General features: G+C 45.6%; 1 protein-coding gene across 1 annotated transcript in view; it reads right to left on the bottom strand.

The window, feature by feature from the left end:
• Positions 1-8,543: 8,543 nt before the first annotated feature.
• Positions 8,544-13,777, bottom strand: part of HTRA2 (HtrA serine peptidase 2) — a 136,792-nt gene continuing 131,558 nt past the window's right edge. The window contains exons 8-9 of the mRNA XM_085642973.1: positions 10,164-13,371; positions 8,544-9,404 (exon numbers count right to left, since the gene is read on the bottom strand). Of these exons, the coding sequence (XP_085499099.1) occupies positions 13,206-13,371 (166 nt within the window). The 3' untranslated portion in view covers positions 8,544-9,404; positions 10,164-13,205. The remainder of the gene's footprint in view (positions 9,405-10,163; positions 13,372-13,777) is intronic.

Here is a 13,777-nt window from a genome sequence, read left to right as displayed (position 1 = left end):
TGCGTCTTTGTCTGATTCAGCAGAGCATCAACAGCATGGGGGACCAACACCAATAGCTTATGGGATAACACAATTCCTTCGCTTTGGCGTATTGATACAGCTGTCGCCGCAACCGAGCGAAAACAACCAGGCAGCGCTCGGGCGACAGGATCAAGTACTGCCGAGAAATATGCACAAGGGCGCTGCTTGTTGCCGTGCATCTGTACTAAAACTGATAACGCACATCCATCTCTTTCATGTACGTACAATGTAAAGGGCTTCGTATAATCAGGGGTGCCTAACACTGGTGCTGAACAAAGGGCTTGTCGTAATTGTTGAAAAGCATTTCCGCACTCGTCTGACCAGGGAAGGGGAGTTGGAGTGTCTTTCGTCAAAAGTGCCAACAGTGGTTTAACTGTGTGTGAAAAACCCAATACCCATTGCCTACAAAAAGAAGTGAGCCCCAAAAATGCACGCACGTCCTTCTGTGTGGAAGGTACCGGCGTGTCCAAAATTGCTTGAATGCGATCTAATGTGAGTGCACGCCCCTCCTTAGACAAAAGGTGACCTAGGTAGGTTACCTTTGGTCTACAGAATTGTAATTTTTTCTTCGATACTTTGTGATTGTGCAATGCCAAAAAGGAGAGCAAAGATAACGTGCACTTCTCACATTGCTCAGGAGTATCGGCCGCCAACAAGATGTCATCGACATATTGTATGAGGGCCACCCCTTCAGGTAAAACAAAGGAATCCAACTGTCTTTTCAATGCTTGACTGTAAATGCTAGGACTTTCTGTGTAGCCTTGAGGAACTCTACAAAATCGATAGGAACGATTATTCAAAGTGAAGCCGAAAAGGTATCGGCTATCAGGATTAATAGGAATCGAAAAGAAAGCATTTTTCAAATCAATAACAGAGAACGTGGTTGCCGTTGGCGGGACCAAAGTAAGCAATGTCGTGATGTCAGAAACCACTGGGTATTGAGGTATCACGATCTTATTCACCTCCCTCAAATCAATAATAAAACGATAAATCCTAGTATCAGTGTCTTTTTTCAAAATCGGAAGGATAGGACTATTGCAGACATTATATGGAACTTCCTCCACTACCCCCACCTTAAGAAGATCCTGTACTATCTGCGTGAGTACTCCTCCCCCTCCTGCGAAATACGATATTGAGGTAGGCGTGGTAACACAGCTCCCTCCTTTACCCTAATGTGTACCGGGGGGATAACCATCTGTCCCACGTCAGTATCCGAAGTGGCCCACAGAGTGCGGGGTAGAGAAGCCAATGCGGTATCCTCTGCAACCACACACATCCTTCCTGTCCTTGGATGGTTATCGTTTAGAATCACACGCACTCCCTCAGGGGAGCAACGGATTGTGGCTCTGAAATGTTTGAGCATATCCAGACCCACAATGTTATCAGGCGTGTTCGGGGAAAGCAAAAACGGACAGGGTGTAGAAAACTTATTAACATGAAATGCAAGGGGTTTTGATAATGGGCTAAGTGAAGGTGTACCATCGAACCCTATTGATGTAACCGTTAAGCCAGACAGGGGAGCCCTCGGAACCAATTGTTTGGACAAAGCGATACGAGTAGCTCCTGTATCAACCAGAAACCTATCAGTAGTACCCAAAACATGTGCCGTAACATAAGGACACCTCTGATCTACTGGCACTTCAACTGATTCCTCCCCCCATCCTACGCAATCCTATGCATGTTGTGAATCGGGATACCCAGGGCGTTCATAATTGGACATTTGATACTGGTTTCGTCGATCAAACACATTAGGCTCATCACGTGGCCGTATATTAGAATCAAATCAAGCGCGATCATTTGGATGTCCTCTAGGGCCCGAAGAACCTCCTCTACCTCTCATCGGCCCCTGGCCACGCCCCTGGCGCTGTGCATGTAATACCGGACAATCCCTGGCCCAATGACCCAACTGTTTGCAGTACACACATTGATCCTTAGTCACATCTGGGCGGCCAAAAGGGGGACCATAAAATCCTCTTCCACCTCTCTCAGCACCCCGGCGAGGCGGACCATACACTTGCGCTAACATCACCTTTGTTTTTAAATCTTTCGACTTTTTCTCTTCGCTACCCTTCGCTTCTTGTTCCTGACGCTCATAATACTGAGCCATCGTCAGGAGGGATGCCGGAGACGATGTTGTCCAAGAGCTTTCACTCGCTTTTAATCGAGCTGCTACTCCTGGCAATAAATTCGACACGCATTTATCAACAAAAAGATGTCGACCCGTATCATCCATAAGTGACTGACCGCTAAAATCATTAAATGTTTCCTCAAATCGCGTAAAGAAATCAGAAACGGATTCATCAACCTTCTGTTTACATGAGGCTAACATATTCCAATCAATCTTCTTAGGGGGGATAATCGTTTTCAACTTAGTCAAAATAGCAGCTGGGAGATCTAAAATAAGCTGAGGCGGCTTTTGGGCGGGTTTTCTTTCTCTATCCTCATCTTCTATGTCAGACCATTTCGCCTTAAAGACAGCTTGATCATCTACTTTCCGTACGGATCTCCACATATCCGGTGGTAAAATAAGCCCAAAGAACAAATCTATGTCTGCTAAGGTCATAGTACAAGAATTTAAAGCCCCCTCAACTTCCTCATAAAAGGCGGCAGGATTCTTTCGGGGATCGGGTAGTGCTTTCTTCAATGCCATAACATCAGCCCTATGCCAAGGAGTATAAACCCAATTATACACAAAATATCCTCTAGCATCGGGGGAAGACATATCCGAACTAGTTCCCGCTCCCTTAGGAGGAACGTACAGAGGCGCTGCCTCTCGCATCGGTTTAGCATGCACTAGTTCAATCTTATCTGAATGAACGATAGACGACTGCTTTCCGCCTGCATTTGAAATCGATCGCTACTCCTCCTCTTTCTTTTGGCGCGCTTTCTCTTTGAGTTCAAACATCTCGTCCCGTAACGCAAACAGTCGTCGAACCGTATCAGGCACCTTAGAGGAAGAAAGGACACCGTTACGTAATGCTTTAGAATCTAAAACTATATCAGCAGGCGCAAAAACATCGGAATATTTCCGAAAAGCAGTAACCACTTCATCAGAAAAAACTTCAGCAAAGTATAACTTTTCCCTATCCTGCCACCCTTCCAAAGACGTCAATAATTCAGCGAGAGATAGTTTATCTTTAAGCGCACGAAAAGAAACTTTCCGAAGCTCACCCATGCGATCAGTTGATAACATGGACCGCGTGTCTACCTTCTCCTTGAGCAATCCAGAATCCTTAACTCCAGGAGCGGACGGGCCAACATAAGGTGGCGGAGAACGATCTAATAGAGAAAAATCATCTTCAAGATTAGTAAGGACAGGATAAAGAGGCTGCCGAACAGCATATTGACCCGATATTTGCAACCTGTGCTCTTTCTCCTGTTTTTCCACCAGTTCTTTTTCCTCACGCTGCTTCGCTTCCTGTGCTTTCACATGGTCCTTTTTCTGTTGTTCTTTGTCACTCAGCGCTTTTTCACGTTTCTCGCGCTCACGCACTTCTTTCACCCACAATCGTATACATTCAAACATGTCTTGTCTCGCACGCCGCTTACATATACACTGCTCCACATACTCAATCTTACGCATATCAAACGATCCATACAAAGGCCATCGCAACTCAGGATCCTTCTTGGTATATTTCCTCCACAATGTGCTGTACATTATAGGGGAAAGACCGTGCTTCACGTACATGTCCCTATTAGGAGTCCCCTCTGGGGGAGCTGGTTCAGATTCCTCAAGACTTAACCGGTTTCCAAAACAGCAGCACCACTTACGGAGTGCGCTCAAAGCAGGCATGTTCAAGAATAGTGCAAAATATGCAATATTATCCAAAAATGGCACTTAAACGTTGCGCCGTTCAAATTCAAACCACCCCGGAGAAATATCTCCACATTACCTGCCTATATGTGTTGCAACGCATATATTTCACATTACTTATTTCAAAATATGACCGGTCATCACAAATCAAATAGCCTTGCCAACCCAGGCTTCAAAAGCTCGCAGCAAGTATCGTACAACGGTTCTTACCAATCAAGAGCGTCCAGATTCCAACTGCCAAGTTCCAAATCCGCCCAAACGGCTATTACACGACAAAACCGACAGAAGGGGTCTCAGTCGAGGACCGGCGCCACCCAGATGGTCAGCTCGGAAGGGAAGGAAGAAAGCCTCGGGATGCCAGGACTAAACACGCCGCTGGCAGTGATCACATCCCCGGCAAGGTTCCACTCCTTCGTCACGACCAGTCCTTCGAGTATCCGAGTCGCCGATGAGCCCCACGTGACGGGCGCCAATTGATGGGTACAGGCCCCAGCTAGGCCCGCAAGTACAGAGGGTTCGCCCTTCTGTATACGAAGTGTTAAAAGGAAGTTGGCACGGAAACTGCAAATACAAAGACAAAGTTTATTAACCTTCAAAGGTGGTCCTACAATCTCCGCAACACTCTACAGTATTGCACAGAGTAGCACAAAGAACTTGTGCACATGGTCCCCTTTTATACACAATAGGGGGGCTCATAAGTAGGCGGATACAACATGAAGCAAGGTTTATGGCCTTATATGGACATGTTCAGTACATGATCAATACATGGGTGGAGTTAACAGTTCTTGCGACCCACGAAAACACATTCGAGCAAAGCCTAATTAGTGACAGATGTGGTCAAGTCTGGACATGCACCAAACGCACAAAGGGGTTATTTATAGACTGTTGCTAGGCAGATCTCGGGAGTGACCAATGAAGAGGTAAGACTCTTCTCGTGCAGAACACGTGGCTTCGTGGCCATACAAGATGGCGGACGGCTAAGCAAAATGGAGTCTGAACATTAGTCAATATAAAGCAGAAAACGTAACTCAGACATGAAGAGCACATGTCTTCAGTAAATGCTTAATCATATCGCTGTTTCATTTACAACAATGCGACGGAATGCAGGTGGCATGGAGGGAGTAGTAGTCTTGAAGGGAAGGAAGTAGTCCCTTCGGACTATCTGCAAAACCCACCTGTCTGACGTGATGTTGTGCCAGTGGGGGAGGTGATGGCACATCCTGCTGCCCACTGAAGGGTTGAACTAAGAAGGTTTGGAGGCTGCTGCAGAAGGAGCACTGGTGGACTGGCCCGCCCGCTGGCCCCCAGACCCACGACGGTGGGTCCCACATTCCCAGCCCTGCAGAGGCTGGACAGCCTGCGCGGGCCTGTGGCTCTGGGCAGAACGTGGTGGGGCACCCCTTCCGTAGCCACAAAAGGGGTGAAAAGCATATTGCGCAGGGCAAGAGTTGGTGGAGAGGCCCAAGGATCTGGCCGTAGCACTAGAGTCCTCAAAGCACTTGAGCGCATTGTCCACCTTGTCACCAAAAGGGTGACGGCCATCAAAAGGCATGTCCAAAAGAGTCGATTGGACATCGCCTGAGAAGCCAGTGGACCTCAGCCAGGAGTAGCGTCTCAGGGCTACCGACGTTGAAATCGTCCTGCCTAGCGAGTCGGTGGTGCGAATGGTACACTTTGCTGCATCCCTCCCTTCTGCAACCGCACTGGAGAGTAAGGCCCGGGCTCCTCCGGGCACTGTGGCAGCATCTGCGCAACGGAGTCCCACACAGAGTGGGTGTAACAGCTGAAAGACATGCGATGTTCACTAACCGCAGTCCTAAGCTGGTGGAAGAAAACATCTTCCCAAGATGATCCAGCTTCTTGGATTCCCTATCTGGGGGAGCAGTAGGGAACGTGACTTTGGATGTTGAGCATTGGACCACTCAACTCTCAGGAGTAGGGTGTTGGGAGAGGAAAATGGGGTCACCCGGGCCGTGAGGTGGCATCGGACAATCATCCTTTACACAGGAGTCCTGTGCTAGGCTTGGATCAAGTGCCCAGAAGGATGTCTGTGATGGCCTCATTGAACAGCAGCAGGGGTTCTGAAGAGGCTGCTGCCGGCTGAAGAACCTCAGTCAGGAGGTTAGTCTGGACTGTCACTGTAGGTCGCTCAAGGCCCAAGGCCTCAGCTGTCCTATGCAACACCACAGCATAGGAGGCTCTCTCCTCCGTAGCTACGGTAAGGGGAGAAAGCATACCAAGGTCTGGGGATGTATCCAGACCACTGGCCTCACTCAGTTCCTCTCTCCAGTCCAGTTCTTCCAGCTGCTCTGCTAGAGGGTCAATAGACCCCTCCTAGTCCTCCTCAGCCTCTGGCTGTCACTCAGGGCGATAAGGAACGCCAGGATAGAACAGAGGTACAAAAGTACAAGTCGGCACCGGTACCATCGTCGGTCCGGCTCCGTGTCCATGTCGAGGACAGGGTCGACGCCGGCTGGGGACACAACCGGCGTCAGAGGGGTAGAGGTGTCGCCAATGGATTTGGCGCCAGAGGAGCTGTCATAAGGTCGGCCGGCACGGATCCGGATCCAGGACTGGATTCCTGGGGGCCCTGCAGTGCCGGAGCTGAAGCTGTCAGGATCAAAGTCCTAGAACCCCCAGCCGAGTCAGGCTGCCCAAAGATGGAGTGGAGGGCTTCAACAATGCTACGTAGTTTGGCTGGGGTCGCCTTGGCTCCCGGGAAGGGAGGGAAGCTCGGAGGCCCCATGGGCAGAGCCGGATGACTATATTCCGCATCCTGCATCGAGTCGGCCGACGGACAGGGAGAAGGCGAAGAGCAACGGTGCTTCTTCGCCTTCTTCTTGTGTTTCTACTTACCCGAAGACGAAGACTTCCAAGAGGAGTGATGGTGGGGACTCCACGACCGGTCCTGCGACCTCCCTCTTGACCAGGACCTCGAGTGGTGCGGAGCTGACTGCCGGGTCTCGAGAAGCTTTTGAGGAAAGCTCCAGCAAACACTTTTGGTTCATGGCCCGGCAGTCGGAGCACGACTTCGGGTCATGGTTGTGATCCAGGCACCAGAGGCACACGAGATGTGGGTCCGTGACCGACATCAATTTGTGACGGGAGTCACAAGGTTTAAAGCCGGTCCTTCGTTGTGACATACCTTGCACCAGGAGTCAAAAGTCTTGAAAAAAGAGGTCAACAAACAGTTTTAACGAAAAAACTCTAGTCAAAAAAGACTAAGGGTACCGCTCTCACGAGGGAGAGCTGAGCTAGCTGGCTGACATGAAAAAAGAAAGAACTGACCTCAGCGCGCAGCGGCGGCTTCTAATTAGATACCGCGATATCATTCTGTCGATCACAACGCTAACATCCAACGCGGAGTCGACCGACGCCACCTACCGACTCGCAGGAGTACTGGTGAAGAAAAATTCTCCAGATCCAGTCTGACGCCTGGGGGTAATTCTAAGGTAAGGAATCCATAATTAATAGTCTCTTTCAGATCTTGAGTTACAAACCCGTCTGGACTTTACGCAGGAGAAGTCATCCATCATAAAATAATTCAAATGCAAGTCCACTGAGCAGTAAATGAGCCAAGAGATTACTTTCTGACAATTGGTGTAAGGAAAGGGCATTAACTCCAACTTGCCCTATTAATGACATTCATCAACAACTGGTTCTTGAATTCAAGTGTGACATCCGAGATTGGATTCCAGAGATTCCAGCATCTTCTTTTCCTCTTGGCTTTCCACTAGATTTGGGATTTGTGAAATCCTTAGAGTCTGAGACATGACTGGTTATGAAAAAGTATCTTTCCACTTTGTGGAAAACATTAAGCCTGCAAGTAGGTTTTCAGTGTTCGGAGCTGCAGTGGGAAATTGTGTTTCTGGTCTAGGTGAATGTTACTAGTCCTATGAACATTAAGAGTGCTGCTATCATACAACCCCCCCTGCCCAGCCCCAAAATGAACACCCTAAGCAACATTCTGTGAAAAGTCACGATCAATGAATGGGGGTCTCTTTTTCCGGTGCCTGGGCCTATATAAGGTTCCAACTCGACCCTGGTCTGGCTACTTATCTTTCGAGTTTACCATCTTCCCGTTTCAGGTTGAAAAGTCTAGATATTTCGGAAGAAAACATAAAAATGAGCTGTTATGGGTTATTTCTAGGTCTCATGCGAAGCATTATTTAACTAAATATCACTGCTCATTCCAACTTTCTCAAAGAGTTGCGTAAGTTTAACTCAACAGAATACATTTTTTGTGCTTATTTTGCACACAACACTTAAAACTAAAGCGCACGCTTGTTATACTTTCCTATTTTGTAACAACATGTAGCATATGTTTTTATACGAAAAATTTATTATTTTTTGTTCAAACATTTTTTTAAAAACTCTAACACTCATTTTGAGTAGGTTAGAAGCAAGGAAGGTCGTTACAGCGAGTGTCACAACCCTCATATTTCAGCGTGTGAACATTGACTTTCCATGCCACCAAGGAAGTCGGTGCACTCTACCAACCGCAACCAAGACCAGGCAACAACAGCACTAACGCGTCTCGTCAAAGACACTTCCAAGCCATTCAGTTGTAAAATTCAGGCACCACATTTAAGTGTACCATAAATGGATGTAGATAACTCATCGCTGCTAATCTGGTGCACTCAGCGAGTAGAGCAGAAAGATTGTGGACGCAATCAATGGCCACAACAAACCAACACAATTATAAACATTCAATTACAAAATGACACTTTTAATGAAAATTTAAAAAAAATGCTATATTTAGGAATAACATTGTAGCTCATTAACAAATCTACATTCAGAAGCTCAGTAAAAATGTGTATTGTTTGGTATATTACTTTGGGGCTCCCACTAACCAATCCTGTAAAATAGTCCTCTGTCAAACAAAACATTTCACGCACTTCATTGTTAAATCTGAAACACTTTTCACATTATTTTGATGCAAAACCATGCACATTTGTGTCCAAAAACTGTTTGCTACCTATTAGCTTCAAAAAAGCATGCAACCTTTAATTTATTTGTATCCCTCTGTTAAGACGAGACTAGCATTTAATGAAAAATATATACATATCCTGATTCTGTCCAAACCAGAAATAAAAAGAAAACAGAAGCTCATATAATCCTATATCAAAAATATATTTCAGTGAATTGGTATATGTCATGTGCAATGATTTCTTCATGTGAACATCTTAGACACATATAGACAAATATGTACACACACACAGAAAAAAAACATACAATTCACTTAGATTTGTTGACGTGAGGTGAACACAAAACAATATATTTACATATCACAACAAGTTATATACATAACACAAACATTTACTATGAAAACATATTTAGACGTAGTGTGAGGTGCCAAACAAATATATGTATCAACCCAACAGGTAAGTTATCCTGTTATTTACTCTTGGTTTGGGTGATCATTTTACACTCTGTCTAAAGCGTCGACGTTTCGACCCCTGGTTGTATGTGCATATTTAATTCGTCTGTGTGGAGTCTTCTTCAGGACTAAACTGTAAATCTGTGTGCGGCCTTAAAGAAGGTTCCACCATGAATTCATAGGACGGCACTGCAGCTCGTACTCTATTGGATGGTGGACCTGATCAAAACGTATCTTCTCTAGGTCAACTGTGCCTTTACTCGTATATGGGGATGGTAGCTGAAATTAATTTACAACTTGTACCCATTTAGGCTATTGATCAGATCATGACGTATATCTCCCAGTCAATCAGAAAATAACTTGCACAGTGAGCCTGTATTCCTCCGGCGTCCCGTGGTCGAGGTTCCAGAGATAAATCGCTCTTCCCTTACAGGGAAACCTGGAGGGGCCTTCCGCCTCCAATCACACTTTCAAGAACAATATCCAAGGCTAATTAATCTCCTTTAAATACGCTGTGGACTTTTCAGCGCTCTACATGGAACCCTGGAATCACATGCGAGTTATTTTCCGATTGACTGGGAGATATACGTCATGATCTGATCAACAGCCTAAATGAGTACAAGTTGTAAATTAATTTCAGCCCCCATCCCCATATACGAGTAAAGGCACGGCTGACCTAGAAGAGGTACGTCACGATCAGGTCCACCATCCAATAGAGTACGAGCTGCAGTGCCGTCCTATGAATTCATGGTGAAACCTTCTTTAAGGTCACACACAGATTTTCAGTTTAGTCCTGAAGAAGACCCCACACAGACAATTTAAATATCACGCATACAACCAGGGGTTGAAACGTCAACGCTTCAAACGGAGTGTAACATGATCACCCAAACCAATTGTAAATAACAGGATAAATTACCTGTTGGGTTGATACATATATTTGTTTGGCACCTCACACTACGTCTAAATATGTTTTCATAGTAAATGTTTGTGTTATGTATATAACTTGTTGTGATATGTAAATATATTGTTTTGTGTTCACCTCACGTCAACAAATCTAAGTGAATTGTATGTTTTTTTTCTGTGTGTGTACATATTTTTCTATATGTGTCTAAGATGTTCACATGAAGAAATCATTGCACATGACATATACCAATTCACTGAAATATATTTCTGATATAGGATTATAGGAGTTTCTCTTTTCTTTTTATTTCTGGTTTGGACAAAATCAGGATATGTATATATTTTTCATTAAATGTTAGTCTCATCTTAACAGAAGGATAAAAATAAATGAAAGGTTGCATGCTTTTTTGAAGCCAATAGGTGGCAGAACCACTGTTCCCATAATGTATTAATCCCCAGGTTCTGCACATAACCGGGTTACCCCATTGTCCCATACAGACCAAAAATGTTTGCAGCCTGCAAATGTTTATATAAAATAGATTGATTTTAGCAAACTCCAGAAGAGGGCAATAACTTGCAACAAAAATTGTCTAAATTCCCTATACGCCTGGTCTGTAGGCTGTGACAGAGTTTTGGTCTGTTGCTAATTTCTTGCTATACCTCCATGGTCTTGCACTTTCCAGAAGCTGTGAATAAAGTGCGTTAAACATTTTGGTGATGCCACAAGGAAACAGTGGAAATGAGTGAGCCCAACAGGTGCAAAAAGCAAAGTGGTGAGGCCAGTGACCTCCCAGACTCAAGTGACTTATAGAAGAGGCCATACAGCCAGTATTGGTGCTAAACATGTACGCACAAATATACAGTTCCGTCTGGGAAAGGGCAGGCCAGACCAGGTGCTTCCGATATTTTTGAGAATGGTAGCAGGTGAAGGAAAGTGCTGCTGTTGGGCCCACCAGAGGAGTCAAATGGATCACAAACATCTGTTACACTGTATGAGGCTTTTTGAGCCATCTGCTCAACACTGTTGTTCGCTCACAGCCACTTAACAGTGGACGATGCAGCAGAAAGCTCGGCACCAATGGCTTTCGAACAACAAGACTACCTGATCCACATGGATAGCCAACTGGTTTGGTTTGGTAACTCATGGCCCTTGACCGAAAGCAAACACAATCTGCTTCGACGAAAGGGGCTTGGAAGGCCACGTGCACTTAAAGTACCTCAGTCGTTTCAAGCTTGTACAACCTGTGTGACACAAAAGATCTGAGTAAACATTCATGTGAGGAGCAAAACAGAGGGGGCATACGTCCTCAAGTTTAAATCTGACAATTTTTGTTAGCGTCATCTGAAATAAAAGCCTCACACATTCAAATCTAAGACTATATTGCAGAAGTAGTTTTTTGTTGGCTTACACAGAATTGATCTAAATAAAAGGAATCTTGTTTGTTGTTTTAGGGCTGCTCTTGTTTTAACTTTAAGGGTGTTCTGGAGGTGCTGAGCCTGAATCTACCATAAAAAAAGATGTAGACATCCCTCAGACTTCACAATATTTCACACGCTGTGTATGTAAGAACATTTTAATGATTTAGTACGATTTCCTAAAGACTCAGTTATATTAGTCAAATAAACTATTCTTATTGTAGAGAACAATTGTGAGCACTTGAGTGGGGCAGGCTCGCCAGGGAAAAACTACTCAGAATATTAAAGTGATAAAAATGCATTATTAAGAGTGCCATGAAACTGGACCTGTGGGTGTCTCCACTTCCTCTCATCCTCTTCCGCTGCAAACAGTCACCCTTTCATCTCCAGCCTCCCATTGCAACCTGTTCACCTCATCTCTTTCCATGGCAGCCATTCCTTTGTTGTAACTCAATCACTTTCATACAGACACCAGTGGACTCTGCAGCACTATGTTGTAGTCCAAGTGCATGATGGGAACCGAAGGCCATCTTGGATAAAGCACCAGCACTATGTTGTGGTTCAGGTGCATGATGGGAAGCAAAGGCCATCTTGGATGAAACACCAGCACTATGTTGTGGTTCAGGTGCATGATGGGAAGCAAAGGCCATCTTGGATGAAGCACCTACTTACATCTTGAGGCTGGAAGAACTAGTGATGCCTTCAAAGCACCTGACGCTTGGACAGCTGCAGCTCTGATTAAGGCAGGAACAAGGAAGAAGCATTGGTTTGCTTCCTGCAGCCCCTGGTTCTAAGCTTCTTCTCTTCCTCTGTCCCACATCACAAATCAAGAACACCACTATTTACACAGGGTTCGAAGAAGGTAGACAAGCCTTACCCTCGCCTCTAGCAGAAACCACCCCCTGGTGGAAGTGAAAGTATATGCATATGTTATTGAGTGATGGAAGTGGTCATTGACAAATTCTGGCACCGCAGGTCGACACATAAATTAATGGCTGCTAGACTGAATGCTGCAACCAGACCTTAAAAACGTGCTGTAAAGTAAAAACTCTGCCCTTTCTGGGCAGCCCTCCATTATCCCAGAACAGTGATGCAGCCTTGAACAAGTGGTCACCCAGCAGTCCATGAACCTCCAGCCTCCTCACCGGACCCATAGCTCATGGCTCCAGATAACCACACTGTTCTCCTCCTTCAAGAGAAGTGCTTCAAAGCCATTCGTTCCGTAAATGCATACAGTTGAAATCACAGGGCATTGCTGGGCTCAACGTATTCACTATTGCTCTCTTCAAGTTTCTGAAAACTAACAGCTTACGATCACTTTAACCGTAACTGGACACTCTTCAAATCATAATGCATGGTCTTGGTCTCTTTCCCGTTTACAGAAAATCAATATTTTTGTATAGTTCCATCAACAGGTGCAGGCTAGGTAAATCTTATTTCCATTCCTTCATGTGCACAACTTTTAGATTACTCATTGGTTCTTTCTTTGACAGAATGATACATTCTCAGTCGAAACCTAGCACCCCCTTTGAAGATACCGAAGCACAGTTGAGCCCTATCAACTGGTTGTGTTCTCTTGCCCAGGACGATGATGGGCCAGACCCAGGCGCTGGCTGACGCGGAAAACACTGATGCAGTGCTGGCATGGGCGCCAAGCACGGGCTTGCATCACTCCTATTCAGCATATTCTGGGGTGACGTTCACCATCAGTGTGTCGTGGCCGCGCTTCACGGTCATGGTGAGGCTTTGCTGAGTCCGTACAGCATCGTAGATGTCCTCTGCTGATTTCACCGTCTGCCCATTGATCCCCAGTACAATGTCGCCAGCTTTCACACCAGCCCTGAACAGAAGAACCAGGTAAAGTCACAATGTTTGCATGAGCCACCTGAAGGAATATTCATACAGCAGCTAGGCAGTAAATTTGAAAACACTCCATGCTTATCTCAGTTATGCCAGATTCACCTTGACAATCAGGGCACATCACACACTGTAAAGTAAGACACGTACAGGTTCCAAAACAAAAGCAGGCAACACTTCATCGAAAGCCAGTGAGGAAAGGCACTGCTCACAGAAGCAGTTAACTCTCGGTCAGTGGCTGGAAATCTCTAGTCTTGGTACTGCGCTTGGAAAAGAAGCAATAGAGCCATTTAGTAGGAAATTAGGAAGGAACACATACAACCGCAAGGACAGCAGGTCCCGCTTGGCAAACCCTGATGGATTACACCCCTCGGGCTTACACCAATGGC

The sequence above is a fragment of the Triturus cristatus genome, chromosome 2_2 (genome assembly GCF_964204655.1).
Source record: "Triturus cristatus chromosome 2_2, aTriCri1.1, whole genome shotgun sequence".
Taxonomy (NCBI): domain Eukaryota; kingdom Metazoa; phylum Chordata; class Amphibia; order Caudata; family Salamandridae; genus Triturus; species Triturus cristatus.
This window is presented reverse-complemented; position numbering and strand designations above follow the sequence as displayed.